Source organism: Lemur catta, chromosome 10 (assembly GCF_020740605.2).
Source record: "Lemur catta isolate mLemCat1 chromosome 10, mLemCat1.pri, whole genome shotgun sequence".
Lineage (NCBI taxonomy): Eukaryota > Metazoa > Chordata > Mammalia > Primates > Lemuridae > Lemur > Lemur catta.
Window position 1 is genome coordinate 7,510,684 of NC_059137.1, and position 24,071 is coordinate 7,534,754.

The 24,071-nt window shown below is 50.4% G+C and overlaps 2 protein-coding genes across 3 annotated transcripts in view; one reads left to right on the forward strand and one right to left on the reverse strand.

The window, feature by feature from the left end:
- Positions 1–1,048, reverse strand: part of SLC25A25 (solute carrier family 25 member 25) — a 37,628-nt gene extending 36,580 nt beyond the window's left edge. The window contains exon 1 of the mRNA XM_045563328.1: positions 689–1,048. Within this exon, the coding sequence (XP_045419284.1) occupies positions 689–946 (258 nt within the window). The 5' untranslated portion in view covers positions 947–1,048. The remainder of the gene's footprint in view (positions 1–688) is intronic.
- Positions 1,049–1,834: 786 nt separating this feature from the next.
- On the forward strand, positions 1,835–6,676 carry NAIF1 (nuclear apoptosis inducing factor 1). Of its 2 annotated transcripts, none has more exons than XM_045563332.1 (3): positions 1,835–2,656; positions 4,382–5,256; positions 6,119–6,676. In XM_045563332.1, the coding sequence occupies exons 1-2, from the start codon at positions 2,146–2,148 to the stop codon at positions 4,852–4,854; spliced, it is 984 nt and encodes a 327-aa protein (XP_045419288.1). In that variant the 5' UTR covers positions 1,835–2,145; the 3' UTR covers positions 4,855–5,256; positions 6,119–6,676. The 2 variants fall into 2 exon arrangements, with proteins under 2 accessions (XP_045419288.1, XP_045419287.1); XM_045563331.1 differs by having other exon boundaries at positions 4,382–4,908.
- Positions 6,677–24,071: the final 17,395 nt, after the last annotated feature.

Sequence of the window (24,071 nt, forward strand, 5' to 3'; positions counted from 1 at the left end):
TTGTAGAGACAATTTTCCCACAGATTCTTTAAATCCATCTACATTCCAACCCTGCAGATGATCCCATTTTCTGGACAAGCAAGGCAATGGGTATGAGCCTAAACCATGAGCACTGTCAGTCCTCACCACCCACATCCACACAGATTTGCCTGAAACCCTAATAACCATTTTTTTCCCAACTCCCACATGCTTCTGAGACGAACCAGATCAGGGCCCATGGGTGGCATGGAAACGAGAGGAAAAAGAAGGTGCTGCTGGAGATGGATGGACGAACCCATCAATGGGGTAGGGGGCGCATCCAGCGTGGCCTTGAGGTCAGGAGATGATAAATGCACACTCGAGACAGCCTTCTACTTTGGGGAAAGCCCAGGCAAGAAAGGGATTTTCACCCATTAGAAGGCCCAAAAGATGCCTATGAAGAGAATGGCCCAAGCGCCCAGAGGTCGGAAAGGGGCCCGCCCCACTCCCACCAGGACATAAACAGGGTGTCTCTGTCAGTCAGGGGGCACTACTCTTCAGAACAGCAAGGGTCCGGTCCAGCACAAGGGGCCGTCCACCCCGACCTGCCAAGCTCCAGGGGTCTGCCCAGAAGCCGGGACGTCCAGACTTGTCACCGGCGGCCCGCACCTGTCACCCGGACCTCTCCGGGGCTCCCTCCCCGCCCGCGTGGCTGGCCTGCGATGCCTACCCGGAGCTCGCCCTCGGTGCGGTGCAGTCCCAGACGCCGCAGCCCCACGGCCAGGTCGTTGACACACAGGCCGCCGTCGCGATTGACGTCCAGCGTCTGGAAGAGGCTCCACAGGCGCAGCCGGTGGTCCGGGCCCCCGCAGACGGCGCCGCCGCACGGGTCCCCCACGGACGCCGGCGACGAGGCTGACGACGAGGCGGCGGCGGCGGCGTCCGGCGGCGGGGAGGCCACGCAGCGGCACAACACACTGCTCACCATGGGGCGCGGGGCAGGGGCGGCGGGCTGGCGGGAACAGCGCGGAAGTCACGCCGGGCGTTCTCTCACTGAGAACGCAAGCTCCCGAGTGCCGGCAAGCTGGCGGGAGGGGCCGCTTCCGGGAGTCCCGTCCCGCCGCGCGTCGCTTCGGTGGCCACGCCTCCGGGAGCGCCGCCGGCCAGTCAAAGGACCGGACAGAGACTCTGGCGGGGCGAGCCGCGGGCGGAGCCTGCTTGAGGACGGCCCACACCGCCTAGGCGTACCCGGATCAATGGAGTGGGCGGGGCCACTCCGCTTCCTGGGACCGATTCAAACTGAGGGAGGCGGGGATTGGCTGAGCCGGGCCAGGGAGAGGAAACCACGCAGCGATAGGCATAAGTCATGTGATTGACAGGCGGAAGGCCCTGTGTTCAATTTCCATTGAGTAACGCTGTTTAGGCAGCGGAATCGTTAAGAATGAGAGGAGCGGTCGTTCACGGAGAGATCGTAGCCTGCGGTGGAAGTAGGATTTGTGCGAGAGCAATTGTGAACTGCAATTGCAAGGCAGAGTTTGTGCCCGTGGGTGGAATTAAAAATTAATTGGCCAACGGCTCAAGGCAGAAAGCACTAAGTATCTTCAGGAAGCAGGGTTTTGGTAGTTTAACGCCCTAAACCACCAATAAAATAGTTGAATTTAACGGCGTAATAGTCGTAATACTGATAATTGAACGACAGAATGATTTTCCAATGGAGGCGAATAAAGGCTGGGTGGGCGGAGCGCTCTGGAATGACAGACACACCTTTAGCCCAATGGTCACACGACTTCCAGTAAGTGGGCGTGCTCCTTAGCTGAGCGGCAGACCGAGAGAACCAGTGATTGATGGGATATTTGAACCACGACCAACCGGGAAGGCAGGTTCTCCTGGAGAAGTGCTGGGGGGCGGGAAGACGGGAGGTGGGCGGATCTCCGCACACCCCAGCGGAAGAGGCAGATTCAGGAAGCCATTACGCAGCTGGCTGGCAGCGGCCGGGCCGGTCGAGGCTGGGCCCTACGCACTTTGCGTAGCGAGGGGGGTTACCAAAGGCCTGGTGCTTGGCCTTAAGCAAGCCCGGCCTATCCCCTGTAAGGGGTGGGTGAGGGGTGAGGTTGAGGAAGAAGAGAAGGGGAATTGGGGTGGTTGAGGGGATTATAATTTCTTTCAAAAGAGGGGAGGGGAGAGGCCATGGCCGTCCCAGCCAAGAAGAGGAAGATGAACTTCTCCGAGCGGGAGGTGGAGATCATCGTGGAGGAGCTGGAGCTGAAGAAGCACCTGCTGGTGAACCATTTCAATGCGGGGGTCCCCTTGGCCGCCAAGAGCGCAGCCTGGCACGGCATCCTGAGAAGGGTCAACGCCGTGGCTACCTGCCGCAGGGAGCTGCCTGAGGTCAAGAAGAAGTGGTCTGACCTCAAGACCGAGGTCCGTCGCAAGGTTGCCCAGGTCCGGGCCGCCGTGGAGGGTGGCGAGGCGCCGGGGCCCACTGAGGAGGATGGAGCTGGTGGGCCTGGGACAGGCGGTAGCAGTGGCGGCAGTGGCCCAGCTGTAGCCCCTGTACTGCTGACCCCCATGCAACAACGCATCTGCAACCTGCTGGGGGAGGCCACCATCATCAGCCTGCCCAGTACCACAGAGATCCACCCCGTGGCCCTCGGACCCACGGCCACTGCAGCCGCAGCCACGGTCACCCTGACACAGAGTGAGTGACCTCTCCTGCTCAGTCAGCGTGCATAAATGGGAAGGGCCAACAAGCTCTGGGGTGGCCTGGGGAAGGTTGGCTGCCAAGGGTCAAAGGTCAGATGGGGGTCTTGGAAGACCATGAGTCCTAACAAGAGTGCCCCCGATAGAAGTGATCTTGTTCTCTTTGGGACATCCTCAGCACGTGGTCTGGACTCTGACAGCTGGATAGCTCTCTGTATGTTGCCACCATATTTGTCCATGACTTATCTCCACTTGTTGAGCTGTGTAGTCCTTGAAGACAGAGACCATGTCTATGCCCCCACAGGACATATCTATTGAATAGATAGATGGGAATAATAATGCCCAAGTGAGACAACCATTCTGGACAAAGACTTTCTGTGTTTTCAGTGCAGCAAACATTCATCAGGTAGTGCTTGGGAACCTTATGCTTCCTGGTGTTAATCTCTTCATTCATTCATTCATCAAACATTAGCACTTACTCTGTGCCAAACCCTGTGTTGGGCACTGGGATTACCAAATTGTCTAAATTATAGACCAATCATGTTCTAGTAGGACAGATAAGCTACATATATGAATATATCACTATATCAGTTGGGAAAACCTAAGGATTCAGAAGAGGAAGGGGGGCTTCCTGGTGGGCACTGGAGGGTGGAGAAGACTGGCGTCTTCCACGTGCATGGAGGCCCAGACAACCCACCTAGGATCCCTTCAAAAGTTCTCAGCTATGAATGACAACAGAACTAAGTTTGGACTTTTTAGTTCAGAGAAAGGTTTGTGCCAGTGACTGCTACCTCTGCTCGTTTGTGATGACTGTGAACTGGATCATTCAGTGACTCTTGATGGGGCTTGGGGGAATTGGGTGCATGTGTGAGTGCCATCCCCCTGCAGTGTCATATTTCTCGAGTATATATTGAGGTGGGAAAATGGGGGCAAACACAGGCCTAAATCAGATGCTGTTGTGGAACAGGAAGGACGTGTAGGTGTCCCATTGTCCAACATGGTCAAAGAGACAGGGAGACATTTCTTGGGCACTTTGGCTGCTACTGCCCTACTCCTGCCTCCTTTCTGCTTGGCCACAGGGGATGTGGAAGTCAAGAAAACATCAAGGAAGGTAGGACTTGTGGGGCTGCAAATTGCTTGTGTAGAGTCCCACCCAAGATGCCTACTTCGTGCTGGCATTAGAGGGAGCATGTGACCTGCCTCTGAGGTGCCTTTCTTAGCTAGAAGCAGCCCAGTGGAGTGGTTATGAGCACTTTGGGTTAGCACTTTCTGGTGTTAGGGAGACCTGGGTTTGCTTTCTGACTGCTGAATGAGCCCTGTGACCTTAGGCAGGTCACTCCATGTTTCCAGTCTGTTTCCTCGTCTCTGAAAATGAAGATGACAGTACCTACCTCTTGGTGTCATTATGAGGATTCATCAAGCTAATGAGTACGAAGTGCCTGGTGCACAGTAGATGCTCTAAAATTCTTGTTAGTATTATTATTAGCATCTTTGCTTTTGCCAGATATGGGGCTGGCCCTTTGGTTACTAAGTAGATTAAGGTTCTGAACCCCTTTGATTCTAGATTTATACCTGAATAGCTATACAGCCAGGGAAGGCCTGAATTCCCCTTTATCTCCCTCCAGGACAGGGCTTGACAGCTTCCTCTCTCCACCCCACATAGCCAGCTTCATTCCTTCCAGAAAGATGACCCACATCGGCCTGTGTTCTTTCTTCCCTGCAGTCCCCACCGAGACAGCCTATCACACTCTGGAGGAGGGAGTGGTGGAGTACTGCACGGCCGAGGCCCCCCCGCCCCTGCCGGCAGAGGCCCCCGTGGAGATGATGGCCCAGCACACAGACGCATCGGTCAAGCCGCAGGCACTCAAGAGTCGTATTGCCCTCAACTCTGCCAAGCTGATACAGGAGCAGCGGGTCACCAACCTACATGTGAAGGAGATTGCCCAGCACCTGGAGCAGCAGAACGACCTCCTGCAGATGATCCGCCGCTCCCAGGAGGTGCAGGCCTGTGCCCAGGAGCGCCAGGCCCAGGCCATGGAGGGTACCCAGGCAGCCCTGAGCGTCCTCATCCAAGTCCTCCGGCCCATGATCAAAGATTTCCGCCGCTACCTGCAGAGCAACACACCCAACCCAGCTCCTGCCTCTGACCCTGGACAGGTGGCCCAGAATGGGCAGCCGGACAGCATCATCCAGTGAGGGCAGGGATGGAGCCAGCCTTCTGCCTTGATTGGACGAAACCTCTGCGGTCTTGTAAGTGGGTTCTGTGATTGACCTTAGGTCGGCCGCGTGGACAGCTCCCTCTTTGACAAGCATTTAGGGGTCCACTGCTTCTGAGAAGGAGACTGGGAAGAGGAACTTGTTGGGCTCCCGAGACCAACTCTCTTCCTCCCACCACTCGAGTTGCCTTGCTAAGATCCAGAAGATTGGTTAGCTGGGGTCACATGTTGGTGTGACGGGACATGTGTTGTCATGAGCCAGTGCTTGTGACATGACCCAGACTCGGCCTAGGACGACTGTAAGGAACTACTGGCTCTCACTGGTGGCCATCTCATAGCCAGGATCTGTGCTGAGCTGAGCCCCCAGGTGCCATCTGTTTGAGTAAGATAATGTCAGTGGAGCTGGCAGTTGGGCAATAATATCTTCCTCCCTCGGGAGGCAGCATGACTGAGCCTGAGGAGGAAACTCTACCTTTTTCTCCTCACTGTACCTCAGTTCTCAGGGGACTCTAATTACTGCTGTGTTCTCCCCAGACCCCACCCCAAGCATAGCACGGGCCCTTGTTAATGCCCTGGGATGCCTCCGCAATACACTTAGTATGCAGCCAGCCTGGCGCAGGAATGCTGTGTGGTGGGGATGGTTTGGCCACCCTCTGGTCTTCCACAGCTTCTCTGGGCAGCCCTTTGGTGGTTTGACCCTAGAGCTTTTGACTCAGGTCAAGCTTTGGGTGCTGTAAATTTTAATGAAGGCAACCCAGTGTGGAAGCTTCTTGTCCCACCGCAGTGGGTCTAAGGTAACCTGTTGGCTTTTTCCAGAAGGCTTTCTTCAAGCCAGTTATATTTATTCTATACGAACGGCCTCCAGGAGGGCAGCTTGGTGGCCACATCCTTCCTCCTTCCTCCCTGTTCTGACTCCATGTTTCCAAAATTCAGTGCAAAAAAGCCCTGCTGAACATCACAGCCTGGTCTCTGCTCCCTTGCACGTTATTCAGAGCCTCATGTTCTTGTAAGACTCCCTCTCACTGGCTGAGTGAATCTGAAGCCACGATTGACCCTGAATGTAGGAGGTGGGAGAGGCGAAGCTGATCTAAGAAGTGGGACCCTTTGAATTCTGTGCTCGGGGAGCAGCAGAAAGAGCCTTGGAGTGCTGCAGGAGGTGCTGTTCCCTGTGCGTCTTTACACTTTCTCCCCTGTGGCATTTGTGAGGATTTTACCCAGGTGGCATTTGTCTGTTTCATTTTCAGACTCACCATTGATCACTGAGACCCCTGCATCTCCCCAGATCGTTTCCCAAGTTTGCTGTTTTGCTGCCGGTGCCTTGGCCACTCGTGAGTGATGGTTACAACTTGAGGCTCCAGATCTCAGCTAGACAAGTGAAGATGCTGCCCTTCGGGGCACGAATGTTTAGACTTGCTCAGCTCTGCTATTGCGATCACAAGAAGATGCCCTAAAGATGGTTGGGAGGTGACTGCTGTACCTTCCACCTCTCTGCGGAGGCACAAGCACAGGGCCAGCTCCAGGGGCATGGAGAGGGACCGGGCCCAGTGAGGGAGCTGGTGGTGGAAGGAAAGCCCTTCTCAGCCAGGCTGGAGAGCAGCAGGCCTGGAGCCTGATGGCCCCAGCAGGGGAGCTGCAGGGACTTCCCAAGGATTTGGGGCTTGGTTTGGTTTTTCTCTGGGGTTGGAAATCTGAGCCAATATTGTATCTGTTCCATTTGGGTATAAAGAGAAAGCCTGGATCACTTCAACTGACTAGTTCTTTCCAGGTCATAATTTTAAATTAAAGAAATAATCACTTTTTTATACACGCATCTCTATGTCTTTCTTTCTTTATTGGTTAAATATAGAAGAGAGCAGGGCTGCGAGACTGTGGCCCATGGATCGAATCTGACCTCTGAATTCTATTTTTGTAAATAAAATTTTATTGGAACGCTGCCACACCCATTCATTTATGAATCTATGACTTTTTGTGTGTGTGCCACAAGAGCAGAGTTGAGTAGTTATAAACAGAGACTCTGGCCCACAAAGCTAAAAGTATTCTCTTTGGCCCTTTACTGTAAAAGTCTGCCTATTCCTGGTTTAGGGCAGTGTTTGAGACTCTAGAGAAAATTACCTGGGGTGTTTATTAAACATACCCAGTCCTAGGCCTCACCCCAAACCTAGAATAGATTCTTGGAGGGAGAACCCTAAGAATATGCATTGTAAACAAGCTCTCTGAGTGATTCTGATACTTCCTGAAGGTTAAGAACCTTGGCGCAGACACCAGAAGACTTAAATTCAGCTGGAATCCGGATCCTGCGCCAGGAGAATCTGTTCAGGAGTTTCTGCTAAACTGTTGAGAAGTCCTGCCAAGCAGAAACACTCCTTTAAATAAGATTAGCCTTCCTTCTGGAGGGATCTCAGCTTTCCTGGATGTAGTCATCCTCTCACCAGTATTTAGCAATAATGAAAACTGACAATTCTTGAACCCCTAGTGTGTCCAGGCCTTAAAAGCATCTCACTGACTCCTTGCAACGGCCCCAGGAAGTAGGTGTTGAGGACACCTAGGATCAAGAGATTGAACATTTTGCCTAAAATCACACAGTTACCTTATTCCCCAGGGTTGTCCAAGCTCTTAGCTACTGTGCTTAACTCTTAACTACTCTGACCTTGTTGCCAGTGGATTTGATGTCACCTAGAGATGGTTCAAGCCTGACCGTGAGGCATTTCTAGGTCAAACGAGATCTAGAGGGAGTTTGTGTTCCCCTTGGCACTTGAAAGGAAATGCAGTGACTCTTACTCTTTACAGGTTTGGGATTTATTCATATTAAGAGCGAAGAGAGGATGATTTAACAGAGTTAAATCCACCACACACCGATGCACTGGTGGAGAACTGTTACTTACATTGGGGTGATTCATTGGGGTCCTTCCTGAAGTGTGGAGTTTTATATAAAGGAATCCTCCACTGCTGAAGCTTACTACTTGGAGCATGAAACCTTTTACGTTTTAAAGCACATAGGCAGAAGCCTTTCAAAAAGGCGTGCTTTGTAAACTATATTGTACCATACTTTCTTCAATAAGGTTTGCCCAACAGGTCCAAGAGGCAGTGCTGTCACCAGGAAAGCACCTGGTCTCAAAAGTCAGACAGGTCTGGGCTTGAGGTTCAGCTCCACCCCTTATTCACTGTGTCTCTTAACCTTTCTGGGTCTTAGTTTCATCAATTCTAAAACTAGGGGATGACAAATAATAGGACCCACTTGATGGGGGTGTCCTAAGGATTGATGGGAATAATAGCTACCATTTGTTGAGCACTTACTATGTCCAGACACTGCATGTCTAAGCACTGCATGTATGATCTCCTTTCATGAGATCATGTATGTGAAACACTTAGCTTGTGCATAGGACTTAGCCCATGTTCAGTAAATACTGGCTGGTACCATCATCGTTACAGCACCTTATACTCCAAAGTGGTAACTATTGAGTCTTTTCTTGAAGTCACAATGGGAGCTTTTGTGGTTTGAGCCAGATGATAAAGGATGTGAGCCCAGAAACTACAGGGTGGCAGGGGGCACAGGGAGCAGAGTAGGAAGACTCCAGGCAGACTAGGGGCCTGGGAATCCAGGCCGGAACAGGGAAGAGCTGGCAGCCAGGAGGCTCTGGCTCCAAGTGCTCTGACAGGTGAGTTGCGCAAGTTATCAAGTGTTGAGCCAAGCTGGAGATCGCTGACCTGCGGGGTGTCCCAGCAGTCCATAAAGAGGACAAGCCAAAACAGAAGTAACAGTCACACCTGTGATCACTCACTGCCATAGTGGAAACAAGAGGAAAAAATGCCAGCTGTGCCAGAGTTCCATTTTTTCCCCATGGACAGTGCCAGGAGAGGGCCAGAGGTATTGCAGACAGGGAAATCATCTCACTGCTGAGGGATTCCTCAGCAAAAAAAAGAAAAAGAAAAGCTCCTGCTAAGTTTTATGGACTTTGGGATGTGGGACGGAGGGGACAAGATGGGTAAGGGCTGGGAGTGGAAAAGTTCTGAGAATAAAGTGTCTCCAAGATTCCCTCTGCTCCAGCCAGGAGGTCCTGGCAGACCCACTTGAGGCAGGCTTCGGATGAGGGCCTCAATACAGAGGCTGCCCCATAGGGGCTCCTGGGCCTGCAGGTGTGTGTGAGAGCGCAGCAGGCCCGGACTGACTCCTGACCACAGCTCAGCAGGTGTGTCCCGAGTCTGGGGCAGGGAGGGCAGCTCCACCCCCTTCCCACTCCCACCCCCCATGGAAGGCCAGGTAAAGCCTTTGTAATCACTTATGGTTGGGCACACACAAGATTGTGCCCAAGAGTTGGACCCTCACGAGTAATAAGTGCTAGGTCTTTAGAGCCAGCCCATCTCTTACTGACTGTGCTCTGGGATGGGATTATTTAATTTCTCCAAGCCTTAACACAATGCCTGGCACATAGTAGGTGCTCAGTAACAGCAGGGGCTTGTTTCCAACCTCTTTTGCTGTGTAACAAACAACTGCAGAACTTAGTGGTTTAAAACTGCCGTCTCCTGGTAGGAACTGGGCCACACAGCAGGAGGTGAGCTCCGTGAGCAGCTGCTCCCCATCTCTCGCATCACCGCCTGAGCTCCGCCTCCCCCCCACCAACCGTCCATGGGAAAATTGTCTTCCATGAAACCAGTCGCTTGTGCCAAAAATGCTGGGGACGGCTGGTTTAAAACACTGATCATTTATTTGCTCCTGATTTTGCAGTTTGGGCAGGGCTCAGAGGGAACAGCTTGTCTCTGCTTCTCAGTGTCAGCTGCGGCAGCTCCACTGGACCTGGGGATCCACTTTCATGTCTTGCTTGGAAATCTCCCTGAAAAGCTTTCCTGACCCTTGGAGAAATTCTAGACAATTATTTGAGGCCCTCAGAGGGTGGCAAGGAGTAGCCCCTGGAAGGAACAGGCAGGGACAAGGCCAGCCCTTTGGGTTAGAGCTGTGATGATGAAGTAAACTTGGTGGGGACGTTGGCGGGGGGGATCTGGCGCTCAACGTGGCCTGTGCAGTGGTGCAGGCCCAGAGCCTGTGCTGGAGTGTGCTGGCTCTGCCCCACCTCTTCCTCTGGCCAACTCCTCGGCAGCCTTCAGGGCTCAGCTTGGCTGTCACTTCCTCGAGGCCTTGCCTGACTGCTTCGCAGGCTCAGACTAGCTGTCCCTGGCTGTGACTCCCACGGCTCCCATACGTCTTCTCCCTGCCTCTCATCCCACCTGGAGTTCCTTGTTTTCCAACTGATTCCTTTACTGGGGGCTCCTTGGCTCCAGGGACCTCGTTTACCTTGTTCCCCGCTATAGCTGAACTCGGAGAGGCACCTCCATACCCAGCTGCCCAAGCTGCACACGCGGGTGACATCCTTGGTCCCACACCCTGCCTCACACCTCACATCTCCCGACATCCTCAACCCGCTGTGCTCTCCCGCTGCCCCTCCCATTCTCCCTCACCCATGTGACCCACGGCAGCCCCTGCCTGGCCTCCACACCCTTCTGGGGCGGGTCTAACCAGGCCACTCTCGGCTGCGCCCCTTCAATAGCTTCCCTTCACCCTCAGGATGAGGCATGAGCTCCGTAATGTGACCCGCAAAGGCCTGGCGTGACCTGAGGCTGCCCCTTGTACTCTGCAGTCCAGCCATGCTGGAGTTTACTTCCTTAAGGTGCTGGGCTCTTTTTCTAGCCCCCAAGCCTTTGCCTTTGCTGATCCTCTTGCTCAGAACAACTTTCTCCCTCATCACTGTCCTAAGTCCTGTCCACCTTTCACGTCCAGCCTGGGTGACACTGCCTAGAGCCTTCTTGGGTCACACCATGTGTTTCCTCTCTCTCAGGTTTGTGCACACACATGTAGTCATATGTTTCAATGTCTGTGTCCTGCCGTGGGAGGCTTGCTGAGTCCCAGCACGATTAATACCTTGAGCCGGAGAACCATGGGGCTGCCCCGTGCGCTGCAGGATGCTTAGCAGCAGCCCTGGTCTTGACACACTAGATGCCAGCCACACCCCCCGCCCCCAAGTTGTGACCATCAGAATGTATTCAGACATTGCCAAATGCACCCTGGGGGGCAAAATTGCACCGGTTTTGCCGTCTGTCCTGCAGCAACAACATCTGTCTCATTCATAGTTACTGTTCAAGTGCGTAGCACAGTCCCTGAACTGACGTCGCAATACACCTTTCATCGCAGTGTTGTTGCAGTGAACTCTGACAGCATTGCTCTAAGCTGTTTTGCATTTCTTCCATTTGAGAGATGAAGAGACTAAAGCCAAGACTCACCGGTGGCACATATTTTCTAAATGGCAGAGCTGGGAGGCCACCCCAGGGGTGCCTGGTTGCTCAGATTCCTTTGTGAGTTAACCTCCTGTCAGGGCATGATAGTGACTCAGCCTTCCGGAGCTGCGGCCTGGACCCTGGACCTGTGACAGGTGCATCAGGAGCCCCACCCTGAGTGGCCCTGCCCCACCCGACTGCTGTGATCTTGGACAAGTCCCACGTCTCCTCCTCGTGGGCTGCCACTTCCCCTCCTGTGTAGCCCCTGCCTCTGAGTGCTGATGGGAGGATCAGAGAAGGCCATAAAGGAGGTGAGAGGCTGCACTTGCAGGGAAGGAGGAACCCAGAGCCCCACACAGATCCCAGCCTTGGAAGGTAACGGATACGGATGGAAAGGAATTAGAGGGTGGAGGGCCCCTCTGGGGACCCATCGTAGTATAGTTCTCGAGGATTCTGCTAACACCAGCCACTGCCTGCAGCCCACAGCCACTCACATAAAGATCCCTGGCTGAGACCAGAGTCCCAGGTTTGCCGCTGCAGGAGGTGATTGTTGAACCTGGCCCCTGGCGATCTCTGATGGTCAGGAATGTGGGCCTGTCCTCTCTGTCCCCATTTAACAAAAGAAACCAGAATCCCAGCTTTTGACTGGAATTGTCCAATTTAAACATACTGACTACTAATTATTTCTAAGCCTCCTGCAAACCAAAGAAAACATACCTGTGGGCTGGATTCCACCCAGGGAAGCCCATCTGCAAGCTCCACGCTTAATTAACCCTTTGGGGGCCAGTTCATAGCCCCCTAGGCGGAGCCAGAGGCAGGCCGCTGGAGGCAGAGGTTGGTGGGCAGGCACCTTTTTCTCTTGCTCCTCACTCTCCCCATCCATTTAGTGGGGGTGGGCCATCCTAGGCAGAGGGGACCCTAGGAAGGACACCCCCTCCTTTTCCCAGGCTGGCCTGACTCACTGGGGAACCCAGGCTGGGCTCTTTGCTTTGATCTCAGTTGAGTCAGTGTTGTCCGTGTGGGCAGTGACACTCACATGCTACCTGCCTGTCAGGAATCAAGCACAAAGGGGGACTGGCTGCCACAGGGGACCCCACCGAGGCCAAGGCCAAGGCAGGGTCCTGTTTGGGTGGGAGGTTGGCCCAAAGGCCACTCTGACCTCTTCTGAGTGTTTTTGGTACCTGCTCAGCTCCCAGCTGTGGACTCTGGTCTAGTAGTTTTAGGGAACCATCTTTCCTCCACTCTCGATTGTAAAATTAAATAATCCAAACTTAAAGCCACCAGAACTTTAAATTATTCTGAGCCTTGAGAGGAATGTGGCCATGCAGCCTGAGTCACATGGCACACAGCTGCGACTTCTGCTTTTTTTCCTGCAAATAATTAGGAAGGCCAAGTGGCGCCAGAGATATGCCCCCTCAGATCATTACCCCTTTTCATGGAGAAATAAAGTAATCTTCCTGGAATGTAGCAATCTGTAACCAATCCAATCGCTGTGGGGTACGCTGGTCCCCTGTGGAAAATGATGCAATGCAATCCTGCTGAGATTTTTCTATCTCTGCCTGTGTAAGTGAAACCATAACTTCTCCACTTTGGAGCACAGAACCCACTCGTTTGGAGTTAGTGTCTCTCGAGTGGCTGTCCTCAAGCTTTGTGCTTGAATAAACTCTATACTTAATCATATATTCTGAATTTCATTATTTAAGGTTGACACAGTGCATGCAGCTTGGAGGAGGGATCCCAACTCTGGCTTCAGTGGTGTGGATGTGACCCAAGATTGGTCCATTAGAGTAATGAGAAAAACAAAATGTAATGCATCCTCTGCCCACAGTGATTGATTAAGGATGAGCACATGATCCAGCTGGACCAATGAGAGCCTGCCCTGGACTTTTGTTCTTTCCATTGAAGTTTTCAAGTTGGCAGAATGAAAATCTGAGGCTCTTGGGGAGGGGGCGTGTCACCCGATGGAGAAAGCCTACCTAATAATGAAGCCACCCCTGGAGAAGGCTAAGCAGAGGAGGGAAGAGAGATTTAAGCTGAGGTTTGAGTACATGGATCCAGCAGTTCCTGGAGGTAGATCTACTTTGTTGGACTTACCAGTTACAACACCTGAAGAGCTCCATTTTGCTTGTCATTTAAAGCATGGTGTCCATCATTAGCAGCTGACAGAGTCTGAAGGAAATTAGAAATATTTTACCCCAAAATATGGCATTTTGACATACTGGATTGACTGAAGAAGCCTCAAGGTGTCCCTGACCTCCCCGCAACCACCACCACCATCAACTCTCCCGAAATCTTTTTTTTTTTTTTTTTTGAGACAGAGTCTCTATCACCCAGGCTAGAGTGCAGTGGCGTCAGCCTAGCTCACAGCAACCTCAAACTCCTGGGCTCAAGCCATCCTCCTGCCTCATCCTCCTGAGTAGCTGGGACTACAGGTGTGTGCCACGACACCCGGCTCATTTTTTTCTATTTTTAGTAGAGACTGGGTCTCACTCCTGTTCAGGGTGGTCTCAAACTCCTGAGCTCAAGCAATCCTCCCACCTGGGCCTCCCAGAGTGCTAGGATTATAGGCATGAGCCACCATGCCCGACCTCTCACAAAATCTTTATCTACCGGAGATCCAGACCCACCTAGGAAAACAATTGTCTTTTTCTTCCCCTCTCTGAAAGACCAGGGTGTGACCACACTGAATAGACCCTTTAAGAAGACAATGTCCCATCTCTCAGACTCATTTAAATTCCCAAAGGAAACTACTAGTTAATCTTCCTACTCCATCCATTCATCCTCCTTGGTGGTCCTTTTTTGCCCTTCTACAGAACTCCTCTTTCCCGGCCCAAAACCTGGACAATTGCCATCTCCTATAGTACAAAAACAAAGAACACTCCCCTGCCCCTCTGATTACTGGCCTCAGGCAGGGATGCAGGTTTTCACTCCCAACAAGAGTGGGGAGGGGTTAAAGAGACAACTCCTAAAACATTTTACCCCTTTCCAGGCCATTCCCTCTGTTACAATTAGATGAGGATACGGGATCCAAATTGGGTCAATTGCTGCTCCCCCTTCCAAACTTGGAATTGGATTCAGAGACCCGCTCAGTCTTGGCGGCTGTTTGAGCCTTCATCCCACAGCAAGAGGCAGAAAAGGCTCCTCAGCAGAGTGGGGAGAGAGAGGGAGCTCGTGAGGAAAGGCAGGGCTGGTGTGGTCTGAAAGGTGGCCCTGTGTTCCACAAGCTTCCCAGGCCCGGCTCTGCCTCTTGAGGCCTCCTCCCCAGTGACTGAAGGGGTTTTATAACCCTTCCCTCTTTATATAACTTTTCACATTAATGACTAACTCAGATTATTTGTTTCTTGCACCTAAAATGTAGTTTGTTTGTTTTTAATTTTTTTGGTAGATATGGGGTCTTGCTATGTTGCCCAGGCTTGGTCTGGAACTCTTGGCCTTAAATGATCCTCCTGCCTCGGCCTCCCAAAGTGCTGAGAGTACAGGTGTGAGCCACTACACCTGGTCCAGATGTAGTTTATTTCTTGAGGTCTCAGTTTCCTGATCTATAAAATGACCTGTGTTGTGATTCATGACACTCTCCTTTCATGTGCAGCAAGTCCTCACAGAAGAGCCCTCACCCCACTTAGAACACACCCTCCATCAGGAGAGGTCTTGGTAACACAGGGCGCAGGGAGGATTCTGCTAGAACAATACTTCTCAAACTTTGCTGTGCTTTGAAATTATCTGGAAACTGTTTACAGATTCCTAGGCCCTACACCTGGAAGTAGATAAATCTGTGAAACCATCACCACAATGAAGACAATGGGGATTGTCATAATAAGCTCCATCACCTCAAGTTTCTTGGTGCCTGTTTTATTTTATTTAAAAAAAAATTTTTTTTTGAGACAGGTCTTGCTCTGTCATCCAGGATAGAGTACAGTGGTGCAATCATAGCTCACTGCAGCCCTGAACTCCTGGGCTCAGGTGATCCTCTCACTTCAGCCTCTGAAGTAGCTGGGAGGCACACACCACCAAGCCTGACTAACGCAGGCTGGTCTTGAACTCCTGGCCTCAAGCAACCCTTCTGGCTTGGCCTCCCAAAGTGCTAGGATTATAGGTGTGAGCCACCACACCTGGCCAAAAAAAATTTTTTTTTAGAGACAGCTTCTTGCTCTGTTGCTCAGGCTGGAGTACAGTGGTCAGATTGTAGCTCACTGTAACCTTGAACTCCTGGCCTCAAGCAACCCTCCTGCCTTGGCCTCCTAAAGTGCTGGGACTACAAGTGTGAGCCACCACACCCAGCCTGGTGCCCCCTTTATAATCATCCGTCCCTCCCATTCCCTCTCCATGTCCTCCCTCCTACCTCCCCAAGCAACCACTGGTCTGTGTTGTCAGGATAGAGTAGTTTGCATTTTCCATGATTTTATGTAAAGAAAGTGTACTCTTTCCTTGTTTGGCTTGTTTCACTCAGGCTAATTATTTGGTGATGCATCCATGCTGTGGGTATGAATAGTTCGTTCTTTTATTCCTGAATAGGATATACTATAATTTGTTTATCCATGCAGTCACATATCGATATTTTAGTTGTGTCAATGGAAAAAAAGCCGAACTTTGTAAAATAATTTTATTTTATTTTTTATTTTTTTCTTTTTTGATTTTTTTTGTTATTTTTTTGTTTTATTTCCAGTAAGGACACAGCTGCAGTGTAAAATAATTTAAAAGAGATTTACTTTGAGCCAAATTTGAGCACCATGACCCGGAGCCGTGCCCAAGAAGCCTTGAGCAAGTAGACTCGCTGTGGCTGCAGTTTGGTTTGGTTTTGTACATTTCAGGGAGACAGGGGTTACAGGTAAAGTCATAAATCAATACATGGGAGGCATACATTGGTTTGGCCCAAAAAGATGGGCCATCTTGAAGTGGGGGGGAAGGCTTACAGGTTGTAGGTGGGTTTAAAGATTCTTTGACTTGTAATTGGTTAAAGACATGAAGCTTTTTGTAAAGGCTTGGAATGTTTTATCATAGGAGCTGCTTATCAGAGATAAGCACATATATTTGTTGTGTAAATTGAGGACCTGTAGGTTTGTCTTGCATACCCTTAGGCCTGTTAATGGATTACAAAGGATGTCCCCAAGAAGGGAGGGAAGCATGATGAGGCATGTCTGACCTCCTTCCTCCTGGCAGGCAATTTAGTTTTAGGATATTCCTTTGGCCAGGAGGGGGTCCATTTAATCAGCCAGTGTGGGGGGTGAGCCTTAAAATTTTACTTTAGTTCACAGTTGTTTCCATTATTTAGTGGTTATGAACCATTGTGTGCAAGTCTTTATGGGGATACTGCTTTCGTTCCTCTTGGATAAATACCTAGGAGTGGAATGGTTGGATCATATGGTTAGTGTGTACTGAACTTCTTAGGAAACAGCCAGTTTCCAAAGTGGTTGTACTGTTCCCGGCGAGTGATCATCCTTGGTCCTTGTGCTCAGAGACAAAGGATTGAAACCAAAGCAGAAAAGCAAAGTGAAATAAGTTTATTAAACAAGTATACCTCTAGACATGGAGGGGGGTGTCAAGGAAGATTAGCAAGCAATAGTACACTCCAGAAGGGGGCAGGAGTGGGCACAGGTCCCAGTGGACAGTGGCCCTGGGGTCTCTTCGGGTTCCTCTTTTTCTTGGTTCTGACTTCCTCATTTTTGTGTTGCTGTGCCTCTCCCACCCCTCTTCCCCCTCCCAATGAGAATGTTCTCTCCTCCCATCTGTCGGGTGAGGGGAGGAGATTTTTACTTTATTTATTCAGACCCAGATGAGTTGGCTTCCGAAATCCACGGGGGCAGGGTGGTGGGGGGAGAGCAAGCTATAATGCTAATTTATGGCAATGATGATATGATGAAGTCAGAGTCACTTGCGGACACTCTCGTCCCCCACCTGTGCAGGGGTCTCCAGTGGGACCTTCCCTACACCGGAGCAAGCAAGGTGTCTCTGCGATGGATGGGTACAATGACAGCTTGACCACTGCTTTTGTTTCCATTGATTGGTAACCTTAATTTTGTTCCTATTGTTTCATGCCACCTGAATCCTTTTTGAGCCCCCCGTGTTCCCTACGCTAATCTCCTGCCTCAGTCCCGTTTTACATTCTCACCAACAGCGTGTGTGAGTTCCAGTGGCTCCACATCTTGCCAACATTTGGTGCTGTTGGTCTTCTTAACTGTAACCATTGCTCACAGGTGTGAAGTAGTATCTCATCGTGGTTTTAATTTAAGACTAATGGTGGCAGAGCATTTTTTATGTGCTTATTTACCATGTGTATATCTTCTTTGATGAAGTGTCTATTCTATTTAAATTACCTTTTATTAAGTGTCAAGAATTCTTTTTAGGACGGGCGCGGTGGCTCACGCCTGTAACCTTAGCACTCTGGGAGGCCGAGGCGGGCGGATCATTTGAGCTCAGGAGTTCAAGACCAGCCTGAGCAAGAGAGAGACCCTGTCTCTATTAAAAATAGAAAGAAATTATATGGACAGCTAAAAATATATATAGTAAAATTAGCCGGGCATGGTGGCGCATGCCTGTAGTCCCAGCTACTTGGGAGGCTGAGGCAGGAGGATCGCTTGAGCCCAGGAGTCTGAGGTTGCTGTGAGCTAGGCTGACGCCATAGCACTTCAGCCCAAGCAACAGAGTGAAACTTTGTCTCAAAAAAAAAAAAAAGAAAAAGAAAGAAAAAGAACTCTTTTTATATCCTCTGCCAGATATATTTTTCACAAATATTGTCTCCCAGACTGTGCTTGCCTTTCCATTTTTTGTTTCGTTTTTTTTTTTTTTTTAGAGACAGAGTCTTGTTCTGTTGCCTGGGCTAGAGTGCCGTGCACAGCAACCTCAAACTCCTGGGCTCAAGCGATCCTCCCGCCTCAGCCTCCTAGAGTGCTGGGATCACAGGTGTGAACCACTGTGCCTGGCCTGCCTTTCCGTTTTTCCAACAAGCTCCACAGATGAATACACACAGAGTCTGAGAACCTCTCCTCAATGACTAACAGCGCAGACTCAAACGATGAGGAGGGGTGCTGGCCCGTGGGACTGACAGAGCTAAAAGCAGGACCCGAAGGCATAATTGGAGATAAGGGTGGGGGCAACACTCCTCAGACCCTGCAAGAAGAGGTGTGAATTGGTGCAATAGTGCAGTAGGCCTATTTGCTAATGACTTATCAAAAAATCTTTATTTTTATTTTTTTTTTGACTCAAGTAAGTTCAGTTCTAGAAATTTTTCCTGAAAGAAATAAACAAGAGCAGTAAGTTGTCTGTCCCAAGATCTTTGGTCCTGGGGTTGTGCTGAAGGGAGAGGTTGCAGATGCGCTTGGCTGGCTGTCCTTGGGACCTTGGTCCCCTGCCCATAGGTGACTCAGAGCCCTTTTGCCGTCAAGCATGGGTGGAAGGAGCAGAGGGACCGGAGGAGGCCAGTGGGGCTGGAATTCGACCTGTCCCCAGCAGGGTGGGTGGAGGAAGGTGCAGTCCAGGGCTCATCCTGCTGCACCCAGAGTCCACGTCTACTCAGCCTGACTGGGCCTTGGGAGGGCTCCAGGATTCAGGCTGTAACTAGCCACCACCTGTACAAACTGGGAACTGGGGATGGGGTGACACAGCTTCCTGGGAACTAAGAAAAGACAACGCTTTGCTCTCCAAACACTCATAGTTTCCTGGGACTCAGGAAGGTGGGGCCTTGGCCAAGGCCTGGCCAGGACTCCTGGAGCCGGTGCGGGAGGGAAGCCAGGAGCCTGGAGACCTGGGTTCTAGATGAGACCCCGCCTTGCTGTGCCACTTAGGGAAAGCCCCTTCCCCTTCCTAGGCCCCAGTTTCCTCAGCTGGACAGTGAAGGAGGTGGGTCAGAAAGTCAGTCCCCTCTGGCCCCGCCAGTGGGGATTAAAAGTGTGGGTGCTGGAATCAGCCAGACCTGAGTCCCATTTCTAGCTCCATCACTTTCTGTGACTTGGCATGTTATTTTTGTACTTCAGTTTCTTTCTCAACTTAAAGCCCTGCAATGGCTCTTCATTGTTTTTTGTTGTTGTTGTTATTGTTGTTGTTGTTGTTGTTGTTGTTTTGAGACAGAGTCTTGCTCTGTTGCCCGGGCTAGAGTGCTGTGGCATCAGCCTAGCTCACAGCAACCTCAAACTCCTGGGCTCAAGCAATCCTTCTGCCTCAGCCTCCCAAGTAGCTGAGACTACAGGCATGGGCCACCATGCCCGGCTAATTTTTTGTGTATATATTTTTAGTTGTCCATATAATTTCTTTCTATTTTTAGTAGAGACGGGGGTCTCGCTCTTGCTCAGGCTGGTCTCGAACTCCTGAGTTCAAATGATCCACCTGCCTCGGCCTCCCAGAGTGCTAGGATTACAGGCGTGAGCCAGCGCATCCGGCCGGCTCTTCATTGTACTTTGGAGAAAGGCTGTGTACAATCTGCCCCTTCTCCTGTCCCCAGCTCCAGTGCCTGCCACTCTCCCCTCATTCATCACATTCCAGCCACGCTGCCTTTCAGTGCAAAGTGGGGGGCCCTAAGATTCTACCTCCAGCCCCAGGGCTTTATATATGCTCTTGCCCCACCTTGCATGCTCCTCTGCCTCTCTCTCTGGCTGGCTCCTATCCACTCATCACGGCTCAGATGCTGCTTCCTCTGGGTAGCTGTCCACGACCCCAGATATAGTCATCCTGCTGCTGACCCCTCTCACAGCACAACGGTGATCATGGAACAGTTATGTCTGTGCCCATCTTTTGTTTGATGTCTGTCTCCCTTGTGGCACTCTGAGCTCCCTGAGGGCAGAGTTGAGTCAGTTTTGTTTGGGGCTGTGCCTCCTGCCCCTTGCACAGGCCTGGCATAGAGGAGGTGCCCCAGGACTTGTGTTGAACAAGGTAGTTTTGACACCATATTTCATTCGTTCTAAGATGTGCTCCCCACTACCCATTGTAACATTTCTGCAATCAGTTCATATTTCATGATTGTAGTGACTAGGTAGCAACTGTGACTTATTTGTCAATGCCAGCACGTGTGCATCAAAACTTGCAGCTTGGAAGGACACTGGAGACAATGATGGTGTACTGTGAACAAAAGCTGCAACTCCTGTGCCCTCAATGACACAGAGGACAATATTGTCTGGAAAAACACAGACTCTATGACTCTGAATGAAAAAGTGATCCAGAAAAGTCAGACTCTGCATGTGCAGAAATTTTAAGAATACCTTCTCTAAATTACTTTGACCAGTTTCCTTTTTATGTGTGCACGGTTGTGATATATTAATATGTTAAAAATCTGCCTAAGTTTAAAAGTATGCCTTCAATAAATATAAAATAAAATTCCTAAGTGGTAAAGGAAGCGCTTGTCATATTTTAATTGGAAATAGGTTTTTTGGTTTTTTTCAGTGGCACAAAAATGAGTGATGCATCTTTCAACTGAAGGTGTTGGATTTGATTCAATACTGTAATGTAGTTACTGCCTTAGGGGTTGTGGTGTGGGTCAGGGGAGAGGGCTGTGCGGGGTGCAGAGCTCTGGCCTGGCCATACAAGAAATGCTCTATAAATGGGCACCTTCCCCAGCCAGGAGTTTCTGGAATCTGGGGCTCAGAGAAGCCATGTAGCATGTCATTCTCAGTATGTCCTGTAGGTGGTGCCAGAGAACCACAGTCAGGTGCAGCCCTGGCACAGTCCTGAGCGTTTCAGTTTGGAGGGTGGGGACACCAAGACCTGAGAGAGGTCTTAGGAGTGTCCAGCCCTGGTGGCGAGCAGGCTCTTTCCCCACCCCAGGGAGAGGACATGGCTGGTTCTGCCAGCTGGTCTAGCCCGGAGGTGGCTCTGGGTGCAGAGCGAGCTCAGGAACAGAAGTCAGGGGCCCCTCCCTGCCTGGGCCCCCTGCCCTTTCTGGGCCTCTGTCTGCCCCGCCATGCAGTGAGGTCGCCGGAGCCTGCCTACCCTGAGCCCTGACAGTCAAGGCTCTGAGGTGGCTGAAAGGCCTCGACCTGCCCAGAGGCAGTCAGGAGCCAGTGACAGCCCTCTCCCTGTCTGAACTTGCCACCTCTCCCTGAGATCATGGCGTTGTCTTTACTCCCTGGATAGGGAAACTGAGGCTCAAAAGGATTAAGTGACTTTCCCAAGCCTACACAGCTGTGAGTGGTTGGAGCCAGGAGTGAAAGCTGGAGCTCTCTGCTCCTTCTACCATAGCCCTGGGATGGAAGAGGGTGCAAAGCAGGGTGGGAGAGAATCCTCCCATGAAGAAAATGAGCTAAGAGAACTTCCTCATTAAGATGATGGAGAGGCTGGACGCGGTGGCTCACGCCTGTAATCCTAGCACTCTGGGAGGCCGAGGCAGGTGGATCATTTGAGCTCAGGAGTTCGAGACCACCCTGAGCAAGAGTGAGACCCCCATCTCTACTAAAAATAGAAAGAAATTATATGGACAACTAAAAATATATAGAAAAAATTAGCCGAGCATGGTGGGGCATGCCTGTAGTCCCAGCTACTCGGGAGGCTGAGGCAGGAGGATTGCTTGAGCCCATGAGTTTGAGGTGCTGTGAGCTAGGCTGACGCCACAGCACTCTAGCCTAGGCAACAGAGTGAGCCTCCGTCTCAAAAAAAAAAAAAAAAAAAAAGATGATGGAGAAATCATACATGACTAATTTGTCTTCCTACTAAGACTACAGGAAAGAGTTGTTTTTTATTTTTTAAAGCCACTGCTTTCTTAGAAAGGAAACAAAAAACACAAACCATTTAAGAAAAAATCGACAGACTACCAAAATTTAAGAATTTTGCTCTTCAAAAGCCATTGTTCAGAAAATGAACAGGAAGCCACAGACTGGGAGAAAGATATTTGCAATACATATCTCTAACAAAGGACTCGCGTCCCGAATACCCAACAACTTCTACAACTCAATAAGACAAACAGCTCAATTTAAAAATGGCAAAATATTTGAACAATTACTTCTCAGAAGAAGATATACGAATAGCCAATAAACACATAAAAAGATGCTTGGCGTCATCAGGCATGAGGGAAGTACAAATTAAAACCACAATGAGATACCACCTCGTGCCCACTAGCGTGGCTAGAATCAAAAAGACTAATAATTGCATGGGTTGGTGAGTGTGTGAAGCAGCTGGAAGTCCCAGCTGTTACTAGTGGGAATGTAGACAGGAACGCCCACTGGCTTAGTCCGGTTAGTGCTGCTATAAAGGAATACCTGAGGCCGGGTAATTGATAAAGAAAAGAAGTTTGTTTGACCCCTGGTTCTGCGGAGGACCGTACAGGAAGCATGGCGCCAGGGCTTGCTCTGGGTGAGGGCCTCAGGCTGCTTCCGCTCATGGCAGAAGATGAGGGGGCTCTCCCCTCAGGGTGAGAACAGAGGGGGGGGGGGAGGCGGCAGGCTCTGCTCAACAACCAGCTCTCTCTGGAACAGGGAGCGAAAACTCACTCACTCCCGGGAGGACAGCATCAAGCCACTCATGAGGGATCTGCCCCCACGACCCCAACACCTTCCGTTGGGCCCTACCTCCAACACTGGGGATCAAATTTCAACCTAAGGGGCAAATAACCAAACCATAGTAGCCACTTAGAGAACACTTTTGCAGTTCTTATACAGGTACACCCACACTGTAGAGCCAGCAAATCCATTCCTAGGTATTTACCCGAAATGAATGAAAACACATGGCCACCTGAGGCCTCGTTCAGGTATGTTCATAGCAGCTCTATTCACAGTAGGCAGAAACAACCCAAATGCCCATCGACAGGTGAATGGCAGAACAAACCGGGGTGCGTCCACACCACTCGGATGCCGTAGTGAACACCACTCAGCAACAAAAAGGAGTGAACTACTGATCCACACAGCACACGTGGATTTCAAAATAGCAAAGCCCAGGGAAAAGGAGCCAGACAAAAAAAGCATCTGCCATGTGATTCCTTTTATATAAAATTCCAGAAAAGTGCAAACTAACCTCTGGTGGGGGGGGCAGGGTCAGACGGAAAGGTTACCAAGGGGTTAGAGGGGCTCAGGGGGTGTGGATGGTGGTTCCCCAGTGGTCACGTATATCAAAATTGACCAAACTGTACACTTGAAATATGTGCAGCATATTGCTCATCGATTACAGGTCGATAAAGCTGTAATAAAAAGTAATTTTGAACTTCAGGAAAAACAGAATAAGAAAGGAAATGCAATGCTCACCTACGAATAATATTTATATAAGAAATATCATGTAAATACTGGAGGGATTTTTAAGAATTGAGGTATGATATATTAATACATACATAAAGAAGTGTACATCTGAAATGTGACCAGTGATTTAGCCCCAATGGCCACGTGACTTCTGCAATGGACTGCTCGGCTGGGAGGAGAGGAAATGGGGTGGGGTGGGGGCGGGGAATCCTCCTGTATCCTACCAGGTGGTCGGTAGATAGTGCAGGGTTGACAGGTAGACAGGTAGGAAGCAAAGAATGGCTAAAACAAAGGTCTCAAAAGATAGCAGTGTGTGCTTGTTATTTAGAAATACTGGATGTGTAAGGCTGAGAAAAACAACTCAAAGAGCCAGAAGTGGTTGCTTCCGGGGAGACGGGGGAGGCAGGCAGGAAACCGTGGTGTTCTTTGCCTTTAGGACAAGTTTATTTCGCTCTCCCTGCAGGTACCATATTTCACCAATTCTAAGATGTTCATTTATTCACATTTTTACATTTTTAAAATTAGGATGCATCTGTCTGTTACAATCAATGGTGTCTGCTGTAATTGGCATGTTTTCTTCGGTTGGTGCAGGAGTCGTGGTGCATCTTACAATTGGTGATGTCTTACATTCATTGGTGTATGGCACTGTTTTGATAAAATAAAAATTATTTTAAAGAAAAAATGAACTAAATGGAACAACTGCTCTATATTGACTTCCTGGTTTGGGTCAAATGCTCCCATTTAGTATTGTAAACAATCCTGGATTATTATTCAAAATTTTGGGAGGAGG

Excerpts from the sequence above, each read along its gene's own strand:
- NAIF1 (XM_045563332.1), top strand. The coding sequence starts at position 2,146 with ATGGCCGTCCCAGCCAAGAAGAGGAAGATGAACTTCTCCGAGCGGGAG. Across the intron at positions 2,657-4,381 it reads CACGGTCACCCTGACACAGA|TCCCCACCGAGACAGCCTAT; the intron begins GTGAGTGACCTC and ends TCTTCCCTGCAG.